This window comes from Bufo bufo, chromosome 10, assembly GCF_905171765.1.
Source record: "Bufo bufo chromosome 10, aBufBuf1.1, whole genome shotgun sequence".
NCBI classification, from domain to species: Eukaryota; Metazoa; Chordata; class Amphibia; order Anura; family Bufonidae; genus Bufo; species Bufo bufo.
Window position 1 is genome coordinate 20,674,957 of NC_053398.1, and position 19,395 is coordinate 20,694,351.

Here is a 19,395-nt window from a genome sequence, read left to right on the forward strand (position 1 = left end):
AGAATGACCTATGGTCTCACCACTACCAACATTTAATGAAACATCTTCCTAATCTCCATCATTATTCACCTACACTGTCCAATTCCTGGCCCAATTGCTGCACTAGGCTAAAATATGGAAATAATCAAACTTTCACCAAAAGAATCTTCTGCAAAAAATTGAAGAGGATTTCTTTTCCCCCACCATTTCATGACTGTCAAAACAGAGGATACTTGCTGAAGTAATTTTCCAAAAACTTTTATGTGTAGTATGTAGACCCCCACATGGCTCCAATGAACCGAACGTCATAGGGTTCTACGGTGAGCTAAGTTTGGTTCGATAGAATTTCGATAGAAGTATCCGGGTCGTGCCCCATAATACAACAGTAAATTACGACTTTGGTTTCTAGCTTCTTCACCATGCAAACCGGAGTTTAAACCTTGCTAGCCCCCAAAGTCCTCTCAGTCTTAGAAGAGGGTGCACACAAGTATGACACGTTCCAACACATAGCAGCTAAGGTCTTCTAGGTACAGAGCCAGATCCTGGGATTTGCAGAGTCCAGATTTGCCACAGCTGGCTAATGTAAAATGGCTAGTATAGCCCACCCCCTCCCCTTCCACCATCACCTCCTCCCCTCTTCTTTATACTTAGGGGGAGGGTTGGAGCTGGGCAGAGTTTGGGAAAACTCCCTACTGGTGTCAGCTGAGCAGATAATTGAAAGGTTTCTGTCCAACTAGCTGAAACTAGTTGGGAAACACAAAGGAAGAGATAAGAACACAGTCCTCTCTGCTGCTGGTACTTCTACCCAACACACACTCTCCACAAGGACCAGGAGGCCAAGAATAGAGCCGGGGCACAGGTAAGAAGGACTGCGGCTGTCCTAGATAACAGAGGAACTGGGAAGGGGGATGCAAAAAAAAGTTTGGAGAAGTTTAGAATCCCAGCAGCTGCTCACTGCTCTGGATGTAGAAGATAATTTTTCTGCTACAGGTTTATACATCATCCTTGGAATTGTAGAAGTCTCCTTCCTATATGTATTGCCAATATATTCTGCTGTGGGACACATATTTACCAAAGCATCTAGTAACAATCATTTAGAAAGACGTTGCCCCTTAGACTATAAAAATAAATGCCTCTATACACACACACACACACACACACACGATGAATGCATTAGGGTATACAGCTAGCCTGAAGAAGATGCTCCTTCTAGTACAACCTTCTAGGCACTTATTCAATGTCATGAGGTTCTTGACCTCAGAGATGGCCCCGACCCCCTTCCTCCTTAACAACATACCGTGTCCATCAAATTGCTGGAAGAGGTCAGTGGAGTGGTGCAGTTGTGAGGGTCAAGGGGTATTGAGGTGTAGAGGACATGATGAAGGTTGCAAGGATGTGCAGGAGATCCAGATTCTTCATAGCTATAAGAAGAGTTCATACCACGCAGAAGGAAAAGTTCTTTATATCTTTAAGTGGTCCACCAACTATAATAATGTTTTCTTTGTGTATTGGAACATGTTCTGGATGTCCCTCCTGGCTGTCTTCCCCCTTGTCTAGATGTCCTCCATGCCCATCTTACATCTTTCTAGATGCCCCCATGCCCATCTTCCCTATTTCTAGATGTTCCCCAGGCTCATCTTCCCACTTTCCAGATATCCCCCAGACTCATCTTCCCCCTTTCCAGATTTCCCCCATACCTGTCTTTCCCCTTTATAGATGTCTCCCATACCTCCATACCTTTCTTCCCCCTTTCTAGATGTCCCCCATACCTCCATGCCTGTCTTCCCCCTTTCTAGATGCCCCCCATGCCTGTCTTCCCCCTTTCTAGATGTCCCCCATTCCAGCCTTCCCCCTTTCTAGGTGTCCTGCATTCCAGGCTTCCCCCTTTCTAGATGTCTTCCATGCCCATCTTCCCCCTTTCTAGATGTCTCTCATGTCCAATTTTCCCCCTTTCTAGATGTCTCCCATGCCCATCTGCCCTGCTTTCTAGATGTCTCCATGTCAGCATTACCTTTTTCTAGATGTCCCCCATTCCAGCCTTCCCCCTTTCAAGAAATCCCCCATTCCAGCCTTCCATCTTTCTAGATGTCCCCCATTCCAGCCTCCCACCTTTCTAGATGTCCCCCATGTCCATCTTCCCCCATTAAAGACCCCTTGACATTGTTTAAATAACAAAAGCGGTTGTATAAATCATAAATCAGTACGCTCTTTCCTATGCAGAAGACTGCAAGCCAGCTAGGGGACAAAAATTCCTTTATTCTGGTACCTACAAAAGAACCCCCCCCCCCCCTCAAATTCCACCCACTTTATCCTAAGGTGCACCCTGGGGAGCATAAGAATATAGTCACTCTCTTCCAAAGTTGGAGGAGAATAATGACCTGGGAGGTATTTCTTACTGAATCCAATTATTAAATGTATTTATTTATTTTTTCAGTTGCTTGTTTTGAAATTTGTTGCAATTTTTATTCTGAAAATTTCCTTAATTACATTATTTTTCACATCATTTTCTTTCTGTCTGATTCTAATTACCCTTTTATCAGGAAAAATACACAGCGGTGGCCGATAGAAAGCGCAGAGCTGGCAATTACTTATCTAGGAAGTTTTAGGGCAAGTCTTAATGGACACATACATAAAGGAAGTATATCAAGAAAGCAAATATGAAGCAAATGGGAAGAGACATAAGATTGTGGGCCAGACTGGAGGCAGGGGCTGCTTACCATCTGCACAGGGCAGCAGAATATGTTGGCACCATATATTATTGGGTAATGGTAAATAAAATAACTTTTTGTCCGGAAGAATGAGAGAACACTTTTTGGAAAATATTTTTGAATTTGTGTTTCTTTTTCTTCCCTCCATTATATAAACTGTCATCCATGGAGCGACAAGTGTCCTAAATTTATTTAGCTGCAAAATATCATTATGCAAATCTTCACCTTCGCTCATTGGTGTAACTATAATTTATAGGGCCCCATAGCAAAATAAAATGTGGCCCCCACCACCTAGGGCAAGAAAATTAAAACTGTAGCATAAGTAGCAAAAATTAAAGGTACGTATAAAACACCATATATCAGAAAACACACATATTGTTATACCCCACAAAAAGTTACAATGTTCTTGCACCTGATTGGGCCCCATAGCAAGTGCTATGACTATATTTACACCCATGCCTTTGCTAAGTCCTCCATCCTATTATGTATTCATCCCCCCCCCCCCCCTTGTTAACCTGTTCCCCACTCCATTAAACTCCAGCAATCTCTCTCATGTGGCTTCTCAAATATTTATGCAGCTTTTAATATGTTGGTATTTGACCGACATCCAAAAGCTCTCAACCCACGGATTCCCAAGCGAGTGAGAGCCCCCTATTTCCTTAAGCACCGCGATCCAGTTAAAGTTAATTGGGCAATTAATGCGTAATCCTGAATTTGGAGACGTGAACATGACATGAAATGCCGGTCCTGATCCTGTGTGTGTTTTAAATCCACAGAAGTTGTGGCTCTCGGCCAATGCTAACATTAGATTATTGACTTTAAGGAGAAAAAAAGGAGAGACGGAGACTGAGACCAGTTTAAGAGCCGAGTTATAAAAAGCTTAACTCTGTTACAGTACTTAGTGGTGCAGTCCTTAACATTGTAAGAGGATAGATAGAGAGTAACATAGTATATAAGGCCGAAAAAAGACATCTGTCCATCCAGTTCGGGCTGTTATCCTGCAAGTAGATCCAGAGGAAGGCAAAAAAAAAACTGTGAGGTAGAAGCCAATTTTCCTCACTTAAGGGGGAAAAAAAATTCCTTCCCGACTCCAATCAGAATAACTCCCTGGATCAACGACCCCTCTCTAGTAGCCATAGCCTGTAATATTATTACGCTCCAGAAATACATCCAGGCCCCTCTTGAATTCCTTTATTGTACTCGCCATCACCACCTCCTCAGGCAGAGAGTTCCATAGTCTCACTGCTCTTACCGTAAAGAATCCTCTTCTATGTTTGTCTACAAACCTTCCTTCCTCCAGACGCAGAGGATGGTCCCTCGTCACAGTCACAGTCCTGGGGATAAATAGATGATGGTAGTGATCTCTGTACTGACCCCTGATATATTTATACATAGTAATTAGATCTCCCCTCAGTCGCCTTTTTTCTAAAGTGAATAACCCTAATGTTGATAATCTTTCAGGGTACTGTAGTTGCCCCATTCCAGTTATTACTTTTGTTACCCTCCTCTGAACCCTCTCCAGCTCTGCTATGTCTGCCTTGTTCACAGGAGCCCAGAACTGTACACAGTACTCCATGTGTGGTCTGACTAATGATTTGTAAAGTGGTAGGACTATGTTATCATCACGGGCATTTATGCCCCTTTTGATGCAACCCATTATCTTATTAGCCTTGGGAGCAGCTGCCTGACACTGGTTTCTACAGCTTAGTTTGCTGTTCACTAAAATTCCTAGGTCCTTTTCCATGTCAATGTTACCGAGTGTTTTACCATTTAGTATGTACTGGTGACTTGCATTATTCCTTCCAATGTGCATAACCTTACATTTGTCAGTGTTAAACCTCATCTGCCACTTCTCTGCCCAAGCCTCCAATCTATCCAGATCCCTCTGTAGCAGTATACTGTCCTCTTCAGTGTTAATTACTTTACACAGTTTAGTGTCATCTGCAAAAATTGATATTTTACTGTGCAAGCCTTTTACAAGATCATTAATAAATATATTGAAGAGAATAGGGCCCAATACTGACCCCTGAGGTACTCCACTAGTGACAGTGACCCAATCTGAGTGTGTACCACTAATAACCACCCTCTGTTTTTTATCACTGATCCAGTTACTTACCCACATACAGACACTTTCTCCCAGTCCAAGCATTCTCATTTTATATACTAACCTTTCATGCGGTACAGTGTCAAATGCTTTGGAGAAGTCCAGATATACGACATCCATTGATTCGCCGCTGTCAAGTCTAGAACTTACCTCCTCATAGAAACTGATTAAATTAGTTTGACATGACCGATCCCTCATGAAGCCATGCTGATATGGCGTTATTTGCTTATTTTTATTGAGGTACTCCAAGATAGCATCTCTCAGAAAACCTTCAAACAGTTTACCCACGACAGATGTTAAACTTACCAGCCTATAGTTTCCGGGCTCTGTTTTTGGAACCTTTTTGAATATTGGCACCAAATTTGCTATGCGCCAATCCTGTGGAACACTCCCTGTCAGTATAGAGTCCGCAAATATCAGAAATAAGGGTCTGGCTATGACATTACTTAATTCTCTGTATGCCATCTGGTCCTGGCGATTTGTCTATTTTAATCTTTTTAAGACGCCGCTGTACTTCTTCATGGGTCAGGCAGGGCACTTTTAATGAGGAATTAACTTTTATATTCTGCATTTCATCTGATAGATGGATAGATAGATATGGAGATAGATGGATGGATAGATAGATAGATATGAGACAGATAGATATAAGTTAAATACATACATAGATAGACAGAGACTGAAGCATCTGTTTAACATATACACGTGTATATATTAAACATGGGACAAAAACCTGATGTGAACACTGCCTAAGAGGATCATAGAGTGTCCGGCTGCTGGAGGACCCTGGCGATCAGCTATGCTTTTTGCAGGAACTCATCAGCAAGCGCTCAATTTTCCTGCAGCACCACCACAGGGGAAATTAAGTATTACACAATTCCCATTGAAATCAATAAGCTGCCTGTGTAATGTATGAGCGGAGTGTTCTGTGTAGCCTATCTCCCGCTCTGTGTGATTGATGAGGGTCCAGAGAGGGAGAGCCCCTCTTCCTGTACTCAGAATTCCCTAATAGGGTATTTTTTAAATGGGTTTTTCCAAACCAAACAACCCCTGTAAGTCATCTTCCTCTTCTGTCTAGTTGCTAAAAATTCTTTTTTAGCAGCTTCACCGAAGAGGTCAAAGGGTGAGAGGTTATTCTTGAGGAACCTGCAGGTTGGAGGTCTCCAGAATCCATTGGGTGTCCTTCTGTGCTCCTCAGGCCTTTGTAGAGTTTATGGACGCAGCTGTGACTGGGAGGGACAGAAAGTTCTTGAAAGGTGACTGTGTCTATACAATTGTAAATCGGGTTGTCAGATGTGTGACATCAGATAGCGATGGATGGGACGGCCAACTCCACCTTCACCAGGCCTGCTTAGATCAGCAAAAAGTCATATCTGGCGCCACTTATCTCCTGGAAAACAATGCGTGGGACATGCTGAGATTAACCTGACAGATCCCTGTTTGCCCAGATTACCGTATGATTGTACGAATGTTGATTCCTGATCATTGCCCTGTGTGTCCAGCGATCAAATGGCGAGCACCGAGCGCATCTATTATATGCGCATTAAAAATCATTAATTTTCGGCAGCACAACTCCCCACGCAAAAAAGGACGCGATCACGACAGTAATATAAGCTGTAAGAGGACCAGTGATGGTAGGAACATATGATAAAGGGGAATGTCCCATGAGTAATGTAAAAAATCTAAATCAGACATCATATAGGACATGACAACCTCTTTGTAACAAAGCTAAAACCGGCCCGGTACCTCACATGGATCCAGAGATCTCCACATTTATTGCTCCAATTGCTCTGCTAGATTTATTTCAGGCGAGCAGCTCTGGGGCGTGTCCTTTCTGCTGAAGCTGGTGGCAGTTGAAGGATGAAACTGAGCATGTGCTTCCATCTCATCGAGCAGGACAGAGAAATTAGAAAGACCAAACAGCAGGTGGCGCTATACAGTTATATTTCAGTGAAAAACGCGGTAGCTATAATAAATTTTAAATTACATGCAATTACGAAAGTATTCAGATCCAGGTGCTGGTCTGAAAAATGTAGAATATTTCTTGTGGGACAGCCCCTTTAAATACAAGTAAGCAGGCGCTGATTGACTTGATGTATCATCGATCGGCACCCGTTACAGGCTGATTGGCCCACTGGGCCATAAATCCTAATGTGAAAGTGAGAGAAGTGGAAATTTCGAAGAAGTAGCATCCAGTATTGTTTGGCGGATTTTGCATTTTAGTATGCAGGACATCACTGAAAAAGTAACCAAATAAAATAAGTAAATATAAAATTAGTAATTAACCAAATAAAAAAATTATAATAATTTCTTCCTTGCAGCTCACCAAGTACAGCGCCATCTACGGGATAGTGGCTGTGCTTGGTACTACATCTCAGCCCCATTCACTTGAATGGGACAGAGCTGCCCATAGGCGATTTGACCGTTGAACGGGATGTCACTGGCCTAGGAAGAGTCCTCTTGAAACAACTGATCGGTGGGGGTCCTGGGAGTCGGACCCTCGCCGATCTGATATTGATGACCTATCCTGAGCACCCCTTTAACATGTTAGCTGTATACCTGATACTTTTGTTCTCTGCTTTTACAAGACTTTTATACAGTTCCTATTGGATAATCCAGGACAGGGATGCCTAACCTGCGATCCTCCAGCTGTAGCAAAACTACAACTTCCATCATGCCTGTACAGCTATCGGGGCATGTTGGGAGTTGTAGTTTTGCAACAGCTAGAGTTCCGCAGCTTGAGCATCCCTGATCCAGAATATTTGATGATCTGGAACCTATCAAGTCCTGGGGCTGCAGAATCAAAATAATTTTCTTGTATGATATTTATTGCATATAAAATTCTTACAGACTGCAGTTTACTTCAGTGATCTCCAACCTGCGGCTCTCTAGCTTTTGCAAAACTACAACTCCCATCATACTGTGATAGCTGCAGCCTGTCACAGCATGATGGGAATTGTCATTTTGCTACGGCATTGAGGAGCTTTACTTGTTAACGAACTGATAGGTTACAGTAAGTACTCATTGGAATGCATTATATACAGATGTAGCTGAGCTGAGTTTGTCAGTTAAAAAAAAAATATATATATTATTATTTTTTTTAGCTTTTATTCATCCATACCTCTTATAATATATTTATTATGGTAATGTATGTTTTTCTGATGCAGTTGAGTTTTTTCGATGCAGCAAAGATGAGTTTCTCAGATATAGCAGAGCTGCCCAAGCACATTGAGCTCTGCTACATTTGTGTATTGCTTGGTCTGGTCTTTTATGTCTGAGGTTGTTTTTCTATTTCCCTTTGTGCTATATTATGGCGTTCTAGAACCAGGATTAAGGAATTGTGTGCGCATGACTGACTGTAGTGTGAATCTCTACTTCGGTAAAGACCCCAGATGTAAATTTTGCCCCCCTGGGAGGGCACCATACTGGGTCCTGCGGCTGGAATGCGCCTGAGGCCATTGTATAGGGGATAGTAAGAGCTGCCTACATGCAACCGATATCAGCGAGGGCTGGACCATGAAGTCCTAAAACAAGGAGGAGGTGGGGGTAAAACTTTTATGGGTCATATCCGACCCATGTGATATTTGAGGGCCCAGTGTATTATGTATGGCACGTAATGCCGCAGGGCTGCAGAATGATTTTATTTTGAACAATTGCAGCATATAACGAATATATAATGCATAAGTTATTATAGGGTGTAGCTGTCTGCAGCGCTCGGCTCTTTTCGTAACTCTCATAGACTTCAACAGGGAGAAATACGTGCAATTGAAACTGATGCAGGTACCGCCCGCTCCGCATTGTCACGTGTTCACCCCAAAATGTTACCTATCAGGCATAAGTGGGGTGAGATGAGATATCCCTTTAAGAGAGTTTTCTGGGTTTTACACTGGTGGCCTATCCCACACCCCATTCACCGGTTCCCCATTGCCTCTTCATTACAGTACCCTGTATAGCGACCTCCACATACCTTTGGCTGAGCCTGGTACTGCGGGCGGACCCCTTATGCAGCACCAGACACAGTGGCAGCCGCACAGTGGAGGAATGGCGTTGTAGCCACTTACGTTGCCCCTTCTAATCATTGAGGCACCCAGCGGTGATCAGACCAAAGCCATCCATGCACCTTAGATGATTTGCGAATGGGACCTCTAGACATTCCCGCTATGGGCTTATGCACAAGGCCGATGATCGGCCGTTCCGTGCATTGGGGACCGCAATTTTTGCGGTCCCCAATGCACTGGCAACATCCGTGCGGATTCCACAGTCGGATCCAGACCCATTCTACTTGAATAGGTCCATGATCCGTCCGCACTGCAAAAAAATAGAACATGATCAATTTTTTTTGTGGTGCAGAGGCACAGAGAGAAACGCCATGTAGTGCTTCCGTGGGGTTCCGTGCCTCTGTTCCGCACCGCACATTCCGGATTGCAGACCCATTCAAGTGAATGGGTTCGCCTCCGTGATGCAGGGTGCACACAGCCGGTGCCCGCATATCGCGGACTTGTTTACGAGCCGCAATACGGACACGGCCGGGCAACGGCTGTGTGCATGAGCCCTATGGTAGGTGTTGAGGAAGATAAGGATCGGGTATGTTGGATTTCCGCTGCCCGATTCTTTTGTTCTTGGGCAGACACCTCGGAAAGCCGCTTCCTTCTGAGAACACATGCATGCTCGGCCAACTCAAGCTTGTATGTGTATGGAGATATTGGGAGTGATAAACTGATAGAGCTGAATGCACATGGTGCAGATTTGTATGCAGAAAATCCACATGAAATCCACACCAAAGCCGCATAAAAAAAATGCACAAAAATCTGCAATATTTATCGTGTTTTTGTGTGGTTTTTATGCAATTTCTTGGTGCAGATTTTCTGCAGATCTTGTGAAATCCGCACAATAAAAATGCAACAACGATTGACATGCTGCAGATTTCAAAATCTTCACATCAGGTCAATTTTTGCAAAAAAGCAAAAGGTACATGAACTTTGTCTAATCTCATACACTATGCTGCGTGTTTTTTTTTCTGCATGGAATACACACAGAAAAACTGCACTTAAAACCGCATCATGTGCAGGACGCCTTAGGATAAGCCGTCAATGTAAAATCTATGGAGAGCCCTTTTGATAGTAAAACCTATTGATTTGCCCTCCTATAGACATTAATGGAGACTGACCACAAATACATGGGCACTTCTTTACTGGGAATAGGGATCGGGATCGGGGTGCCCCGACTGTCACACCTCCACCAATTAGACATTTCAGTAATAAAGGACCGTCACTCGCTGTTCGTAGCAAACATTCTCTTTATTGCCACATATCTATATCTGTGATGCGTTTCGGCACAGACTGTGCCTTTGTCAAACATATTCAATGTGCATGTCATAAACCCTCTTTAAAGAGGACGTGTCACATCTGTTTTAGCAAATAATCGTATTCCACTTGACGACAATTCTGGAGCATCTTTTTAACTCTCTGCTGTACAATTCCTCTATTATTCCTGCTAGATGTGTATGAATAAAGGTATAGGCGGGTGTTACCAGTTGTGGCTGTGTCCCTGCACAGTCTGACACTATCCAATCAGTGCTTCCAGCGTCAGACCCCCCCCCCCCCAACTGGTAACACCCAGCTGGACCTTTATTGCAAACTGCTAGTAATTCATTCATGAATAGAGGAGAGTCAAATGAATAGATGCTTCCGAATTTTTATTACTAAAACAGACATGTCAGGAGAGGGGACGGGTCTTCATTAAGGTTCATTGTGTGATAGATCCACATTTTAAGAATTTTAAGTATTAACACATTGAGATACTATACATGGAGGGAAGTAATATGAAGTACGGAACCAGATCAACTCAAGAAGGGACATTAAAGGGAACCTGTCACCTCAAAAACGCATATAAAACCGCCAGCATTACCTCATAGTAGCCCCCAGTCTGTTAATAATCATGTTTGATCCGGTAGTCTGATGCGCCATAGATAAAAAAAAACGATGTTTTAAGCGCCATTTTGAAGTCAAGGTGGCAGCGGCTTCCTTGCTTCAAGTCCAGGTAAGCACGCCCCCTAACCGTCCCCTTTTTTATTCGATTGACAGCCTGCAGCGTGTCCGGGAGCGCATAAGTCTCGCGCATGTGCAGTGCGCAGCTGAAACCCGGCTGACAGCGGCAGCCGGAGACAGGATCGCGCTTAACCAAGGAGCGCACCGCGCATGCGCAAGACTTATGCAATTCCTGCCGCACTGCAGGCTGTCAATCTAACAAAAAAGGGGACGGTTAGGGGGCGTGCTTACCTTGTCTTCAATCTGACCGGCAAGATGGCGCCTAAAACATCGTTTTTTGAATCTATGGAGCATCAGACTACCGGATCAAACATATGATTATTAACAGACTGGGGTTTACTATGAGGTAATGCTGGCGGTTTTATATGCGTTTTTGAGGTGACCTTTAAAGAGAGGTCAAAAATAGGAAGTTTTCCTGCATAAGAAGGGCACTAGTGTAGATGCCTCCTGGCTATAGATCCGGATTTTTTTCTTTCTTGGATTGGTAAAGAAGGCTTCAACCTGCTGCTGTATCTTTATGTGCAGGAGCTCTCAGTGAGATATTGCATTCAGCGTCTGATGGGATACAATAGGCCTCTGTTGTAAGCCTTTAGGCAGCTCTGAAGTAGAAAAAAAAGTCTGCTTTTTTTTCCTCAAGTGAATGGTAGGAACAAGGCAGCAATGGTTTCCTGATCAATGAGGCAGGGGGATTGGATTCCAGCTACTTGGTCACTTCACAAATAGTGGTGACTTGTAAACATATGGGTTCAATTAATAGTCCCTCTAATTCACTACAGGGCTTATTCTTCATTTATTTAGTTAATTTATTTTCTTGCTTTATTAAATTTTTGAAATTTGTTTTCTTGCTTTATTCCATTTCTATTTAATTGATTGCTTTATTCCATTTCTATTTAATTGATTGCTTTATTCTATTTTTTATTTTTTTGATTTATTTATTCAATTTATTTATTTTGTTATTTTATTTGTTTATTTAATATTTATTTTATTTTCCTCATTTAGGCTACATGCACACAACAGTGAAAAACGGACATGTGATGTACATTTTTTTAACGGCCATCATCCGTTTGTTTAAGACCAATGGCAGTCTATGGGGTTATTCACACGGCAGTTTTTTTGACTGTCAGTGAAAAACGGACGTCAAAAAATAGAACATGCTCTATCTTGTCCGTTTTTCACTGACAGACTGCCCCCATATAATTGAATGGGTCAATTTTTAACGTCCGTTTCTCAGAAAGGCATCAGTGAAATAAACATCCGTTAAAAATGTCAGTTTTTGACGGACATTTTTTTTCACTGTCGTGTGCATGTAGCCTTAGGCTTTTTTCAAACTAGCGTTAGGCTTGTCCCAGTACAGCCTGCCGGAAGTCCGCTCCGACCCCATTCACTATGATGGGGACGGGCGGGAGATGTGGCCTCAGCGCGGCAAACATGCCAAGAGGCGGCCAGACAAAAACCTCAGTATGCCGGAACAGCCTGCTGGACAAGCCTAATGCTAGAGTGAAAGAAGCTTTATATAGCGCTGACATATTCCACAGCGCTTTACAGACATTACCGTCACTCTGTCCACGATGGCGCTCACAATCTACGTTCCCTATCAGTATGTCTTTGGAGTGTGGGAGGAAACCCATGCAAACACGGGGAGAACATATAAACTCCATCAAGATGTTGTCCTTAGTTGGATTCTAACCCAGGACCCCAATATTTTGTTTATTTTATTTATTTGTTTATTTAATTTTCTCCCTTTATTATACGGAAGTATCATACAAAGCACATCTTTTTATACATAAAAAAAACCACACACACCAACAAAAGAATAAAAAATGACAGAAGTACTAATGAAAGGAGGAAGAAAATAAAAAGGGAGGGAGGAGAGGAGAGGATCACTTTAACCATTAGGGCTAGTTTCTTTGAAAAGAGCTTTATCATTTATTGAGAATAAGATTTCTTTCTTGCCTATCCAATACTCGTATCTAAGATACGCATTAACTTTGAATATAAGCTCCCAAATATCAGGCGTCATTGGGGATTTCCAGGCATCTAGAACATGACTTACTACCTGTCGTATGTGTTCCATTTTTTATATTTAGAAGAGCCCAGATGTATCATAACCTACATTTTTTTTTTATATTCGTTCAAATACTTTAGGGGAGATTTATCAAGACTGGATATTTTTTACGACTGTCTTGATATCTGCTGCCCTGCCAGAGGATGCGCCTAATTTATGGCAAAGCACAAGCCTTGTCATATATTAGCTGCGTCCTCCGACAGTCTGTGCGGAGTCCATCTGCCCTGCCATTCCCCACCTTGGGTTTGGGATTTTGCTACCCCCAGAAAATTAGCGTAGGGAGATAATAAATCTCCCTCTTTGTGCCAGAATTGAATGACTAATTCACAATTCCACCAAACATAAGACACATTACGGTACTTACCTCCCCACATATCGTCCAGCATAACTTAGGGGTAGAACTTATAGAGATTTAAAAGACACAGGTGCATAGGCATCTTGATGTACTAAGAGTGTCTTTCCTTCTGCTCAGACCACTTTAAATTGATTTGAATGAGAGCTGTGTAATACTTCATTTTCACCAGCGGTGTCACTGCAGGGAAATGAAACACTTCCTACCGATCACCCTTACAGATCACAGATGATCGCTGAGGATCCCAACTGCTGGAAAACCCCTTAACCTGCCATTCTTCTTACAATTCTATCCATAAAAACTGATGCTTGCTACTCTTACGCATGAATTATAATATTTGTGCTTGTTTGTTAACTTTAACCTTTTTATTTTGCCCTCACAGGATGGACTTGCGAGCTTTGTGCGTCATTGTGTTGGTGGCAATTCTTGCTGTGAGTTCTCAGGCTGCTAAAAACAAAAAAGGTACGGCCATTAATATTATTGCCTACCCTTAACCAGCTTTCTCTTTAAATTTCATGTTTGCCCTTAAAGGAGAACTCCTCCCATATGTGTCACCAAACCAAAATCTCATGGGCTGTGCTCTACTTTATGGACAATTTATGTATGTTTAGGCATTGTCTATGAACGGATTACAAAGAGGTCATCTGAGACGGCTTGAGGACCTATTTTCGCTAATAAAGTCTATTTCTATGTCCATTTTTTTTTTAGGGTCCATTCACACGTCCGTAGTGTATTGCGGATCCGCAATACACCCAGCCAGCACCCCCATAGAACTTCCTATTCTTGTACGCAATTGCGGACAAGAATAGGACATGTTCTATTTTTTTCCGCAGCCGCAGACCGGAAGATCGGGGGTGCGCTCCGGAAATGCAGATGCGGACAGCACACTGTGTGCTGTCCACATCCATTCCTGCAATTTTTGGAACGGATGCGGACCCATTCTACGGACGTGTCTTACTCAAAGGTTTCCAAAGGAGGAGTTCTCCTTTAAGATCTCTCTATGGTCCTCAGCCTTACACATTATTTTTTTTTCTCAACAGACAAAGGCAAGAAGGGAGCATCAGATTGTGGAGAATGGAAGTGGGGCAGTTGCATCCCTAATAGCAAGGACTGTGGTGTAGGCACCCGGGAGGGAACATGCGAAGAAGAGACACGCAAAATCAAGTGCAAGATTCCATGCAACTGGAAGAAACCATTTGGAGGTTAAGAAAGATTCTTAGTCATGTCTATAATTTATATAGAAAAGTTCAAAAAGTTCTAGGATATACTTTAATAATGGTACATCTGTTCCTGCAACAGAACCCTAGTGATGCATATTAAACACTTCCACATCTCGATATGGAGGTGTGTAACGTAGCGTGAATTCAAAAGATTTGAGAATGAATAAACTTACACAGGCTTAGGGAATAAATATATTTACTAAGTGTTATTATATATATATGATAACACAAATAAATCACATACAGAATAATAAAAAGTAAATAATCATCACTAGCCTAAATATGGGATAGGAATCCAGCCGGCCATGCTATAACCCATGGCTGTCTACCACGTTATAACAGATGACCGACACCCCAGGGTGTCCAAGAGTTAGGGCAAACAATACTTACATCCTACCTAGGGTGAAGTTCCTGGTCGAATCCCAATTAATTTGTTAGTGCAGACCACACTTATTCTCATCAGCCCTTTCTCCATCACACATTTCTCTGAGATCCCTCAGGAATGTGTTCTTATCAGCACAATGGGGGATGGGTACTGTCTCTAACCCACTTCATTACAAGGAAAACTTGTAAACTATTACACAGAGTTTTAAACAGAATCAAAGTGGACAGAACCAATCAATACTTAAAAATACCCTTACACTACAGGTATAACTACAGGCTACGGGACTCCAATGCAAAATCGATACCAGGGCACCCCACCGTCTACCATGTGCCATTTATAACCATACTTTCCAACTCTCCAGGAATGTCTGGCAGGCTCCCAGAAAAAGGAGAGACCTCCAGGACTCCCAGAGCATTCCTCAAGAGTCTTGGGCACAGCATGGAGGGCTGCTTTCTCGTAGGAGAACTGTAACTGTATGTGGTACCGCAATTCAGCATCAATAGATGTACCTTAAGGGGGCGATGCTCAAATGTGGTGGAGCAAGTTTCAAATGAGGGTGGGACACTGCTGAAACTGAGTCAGGGCTGAAAACGGGCGCAGCTATGAAAACAATTTGGCAGCACACTGGGTGCGGTGCGACTTCGTACTTCCCAGAGGCCAACCTTCATAAATGTATAACACTGGTGTCTTCTAATGTGGCAGAGGATCCTTTAGCTACGTCCTATCTCAATATTTTCTTATGCACCATCTATTGATCCTATCCTTCCATGGATGTTCAGAAATGAAGGTGAAGAATGGCTTTCATTGTGTATCTAAGTGGCTTTGGCTGCGTTGATATTGGGAGCAGAAGAGAACGGCGCTTCTACAAGAATACGTATCGTATAGTCTTATATGGCTAAATACGCATTAGCGCTTTGTACATGAATGTGACCTAGCATCTCATTTCAAACCCTAGGGCAGGTTTTTCAGATTAGCTAATTTTTATGGCCGGTATACGTTATCTTCCTGTGTCTCATGTTCTACAGCTGATTGCAAATACAAGTTTGAGATGTGGGGTGAATGCAATGCGGAAACTAATTTGAAGAGCCGTTCTGGGACCCTGAAGAAGGCTCTGTACAATGCAGTGTGCGAGCAAACCGTGCAGGCCAGCAAACAATGTTCCATCAAGACCAAAACTAAAGGTGAGCCAGATGACCAGTAATAAGAAGGAGCAACTGCTCCACATCTTGGTAGGTCAAGGAGGTTGGTCCACGAGGCAGTGGCATACCTTCACTGGAGGCAGACCACGGCTGAGGGTACCCAGGGGGAAGGAGTCTACAGGGCTGAACTCTTTTATCTTCTTCACAATCTAAAAATACTGCATTTTCATGCAGCTGCCACTAGGGGAGCTCAATGCAAAGAGAGTATTTCAGCTTCCTGAAATTGTAACTGCACTGAGCTCCCCCTAGTGGTGGCTGCAGACACCCAGCTTTATAATGGAAGGAAAGCAGAAGATCAATCAATATATTATGCTAGTTGTTTGGTGTAAATACATTCAAAACTATGGTGGTCAGAATGAGCACCATTTTTATTGAGCACCTATTTCACTTTTTTATGGGTGAGGTGGAGGGAAACGTATTACATTTCTTCCACTTAATTAAAAAAAACATAAATTTGTTGCAAATCTGGGGTATTGCCTAGATGTGATTGTTGCATGCGTATTGGGAAACTGGGCGGGGCAGGGGGCCCATGCAAAATTTTGCTATGGGGCCTTTTACGTCTGTGCATGCCCCTGCTAGGAGGCACCAATCAAAGGGAATGATAGATGAGACCAAAATAAGAGGACCTGAGGTCCATTGTTGTCTGCGACCGACAATCCATATAAACTGGCTGCATTTCTTATATTTCTGCTCAAGCCTTTTCTATCTTAGTGACCATCGATGGGAACCTGTCACTATGAACCTGCTATCCAACCTACTGGCACTGGCAGGTTATGAAGCAGGAGGAGCTGAGCAGACTGATGTTTAGTTTCGTGGGAAAGGATCCAGTATAACTTGGAATATTTGAATTTCTTGCTCACATTGGCAGAGTAGACGGTTCTTCCTCTGCGACTGAGCCTTCTCTGTGTCCACGGATATATTAAGATTGTAAGCTTGTAAATCATTGTTAGGACCACCCACTGGACTCTTAAGCTTAGAATGGGCAGGAAATGAAATGAAAATAAATAAATAATTACAATTATACTAGCTATGTATCCATCTGCTCACCACCTCCTGCTCTGTACCAGTGTGGTTTCTCCATCACAGCGGTGCTCAGGGAGTTAAATGCGGGTGTTATGGTGAAGGCCATGGATTTGGTGTGGAAAAAAAGGCTCCATAAGGCACAAATGAGATGTGTATTTTTTTTTTCCAGGCAAAAAAGGTAAAAGAAAGGACTAGAACGCGAACATCTGACACCCCAAGAATGGTCCCATGGGTTCAGCACCATCAAGAATAATGGAATCCACAGACGCCCCTTTAAAACCTTTCTCCAACTTGCACTCTGTCCTGACCTCCCCCCCTCCCCTCCTCCCAATATTTCTATTTTTTAATCACTAATGTCTTTAGGAAGAAAGAAAAAAAGTGTAAAAAGAAAAGAATCTCTTTCCTCTGACAAACTTAAACTGCCCCCCCCCAGCCTCTTTGCCTCAATCTTAAAGTCTGATTTCTGCCTACATCGCCCCCCCCCCCCCCCCAGTATATAAACTACAACCCCTTTCCCCCTATACTACATGTACGTGGTTTCATATTTCTGTGTTTTTTAGGCAAGTTCTTTTTTTCTTTTTCTTTTTTTTTTTATACTTTTTTTTTTTTTTTAAATAAATGTACAGTTTGGATTTGTAGATCTGTTTGGGTATTTTATTCTTGCCTTATATTAGAGGATGATGATGACGACGAATAAGCAAAGGTTAGGGGTTAGGGGAGGAGCATGACACCAAGCAACACTTAAAAAAAACTTGTGTCATGCATCAACTCAGGCCCTGGACTAGGCAGAACACAGTGTATCGCTTTTCACTGGAGTGCCCCCTTAATATTGAAATCAATGGAAAAAGTTGATCCATCAGTTCAATCTGTTGCATTAATAGTCCTATTGAACTTAAAGGGATTCTCCGGGAAATAAGAAAACGAAAATGCTTAAATATTAATTTATTATAAATATATTCTCAAATACCTTTCATTAGTTATAATGGCTCGTTTTGTCCAGGGAGCAATTATTAAGAGAAATAAAATGGCCGCCGTCCTATTAGTACACACTGAACCTGTCCTAATCACATAGCAGGACAAGTTACTTCAGGACACTGATCTAAAGAGCTGCCTCATCCTCCTTTCAGGGATTATGATCCTGAATACAGCTGATAAGATCTTCAGCCGAATCTCTGTAGGAAGAGGACGGACAGGACAGGCTGTGGTAATGGAGACTGCATAGAAGAGCTGCTGCTAATTACTACATCCCCACCTCCTCTCTGTACTTCATGTCTCCTCATGGACTCCATTCCTTCAGCAGAAGATCTTATCAGCTGTATTCAGGATCATAATCCCTGACGAGCAGAACAGAGGACGAGGCAGCTCTTTAGCTCAGTGTTCTGAAGTAATTTAGACTTCTGTGAGATTAGGACAAATTTTGTGTGGACTAATAGGATGGTGGCCATTTCTCCTTATGATTACTCACTAGACAAAACGAGCCATTATAACTAATGAAAGGTATTTGGGAATATATTTATAATAAAGTAATATTTAAGTATTTTAATTTTCTTAATTCCTGGAGAACCCCTTTAATGTAAAGGAAAAAAAAAACAGATGGGAGAAAGGTTCGGATGGTAGACGTCCATATGAACAGTCCCTAGAGGAGACCATACACTTAAAGTGAACCTATGACCTCTCCTAACATGTCTGTGTTAGTAACAACTTTCATTCCCCATGAAAAACAATCATCTATTCTCATGTCTCTGTTGTGCCATTCCTTTATTATTCCTACTAGAAGTTTGCAATAAAGGTCCAGATGGGTGTTACCAGTTGCCCTTGCACATTCTGTCACTGGTCACTCCACTAATGGAAAGGAGATTTCTGGCAGAAACATATCTCTCATGGGAGAAAAAAGATCAGATGTTGAAATCCAATAATCTATGTTTCCTTGAGAGCAGAGACGCAAGACCCCCTACAGATGGACCAGTCAGATACCCCCCCCCCCCACCCCACCTCAATATCAGCATTTCTCTAATGTGTATCTTTAAGCTGCAGCCATAATGATATTTATGTGGTGCCTTGTATAACATGGTGCCATGCATAATGTGTCATTCATCATGTGGTCAGATGCCCGGGAACAATATATATATTTTTTTTCTTCATCTATGTCCAAAGTGCAGAATAATGATGGTTTCAATGCAGTGCATTATGGGATCTCACATAGTTGTAAGAGTTAAAACAGTACCTGCTACATTTAAATCCCCCTTAGACAGCTACAGCGCTGCTTGAAAGTTTGTGAACCCTTTAGAATTTTTTTTTTTTCTGCATAAATTTGAC

General features: G+C 42.4%; 1 protein-coding gene across 1 annotated transcript; it reads left to right on the top strand.

Annotated features, from left to right (window-relative positions):
- The first annotated feature begins 739 nt into the window (after positions 1-739).
- MDK (midkine) lies at positions 740-17,690 on the top strand. The gene is made up of 5 exons (XM_040409156.1): positions 740-838; positions 13,635-13,714; positions 14,293-14,454; positions 15,883-16,038; positions 17,249-17,690. The coding sequence occupies exons 2-5, from the start codon at positions 13,636-13,638 to the stop codon at positions 17,272-17,274; spliced, it is 423 nt and encodes a 140-aa protein (XP_040265090.1). The 5' UTR covers positions 740-838; position 13,635; the 3' UTR covers positions 17,275-17,690.
- The last annotated feature ends 1,705 nt before the right edge of the window (positions 17,691-19,395 follow it).

Bases quoted from the DNA above. Each gene is read 5' to 3' on its own strand.
- MDK (XM_040409156.1), top strand. From the start codon at position 13,636: ATGGACTTGCGAGCTTTGTGCGTCATTGTGTTGGTGGCAATTCTTGCT. The intron at 14,455-15,882 runs GTTAAGAAAGAT...CATGTTCTACAG, and splicing joins CTGGAAGAAACCATTTGGAG to CTGATTGCAAATACAAGTTT. The intron at 16,039-17,248 runs GTGAGCCAGATG...TTTTTTTTCCAG, and splicing joins CATCAAGACCAAAACTAAAG to GCAAAAAAGGTAAAAGAAAG.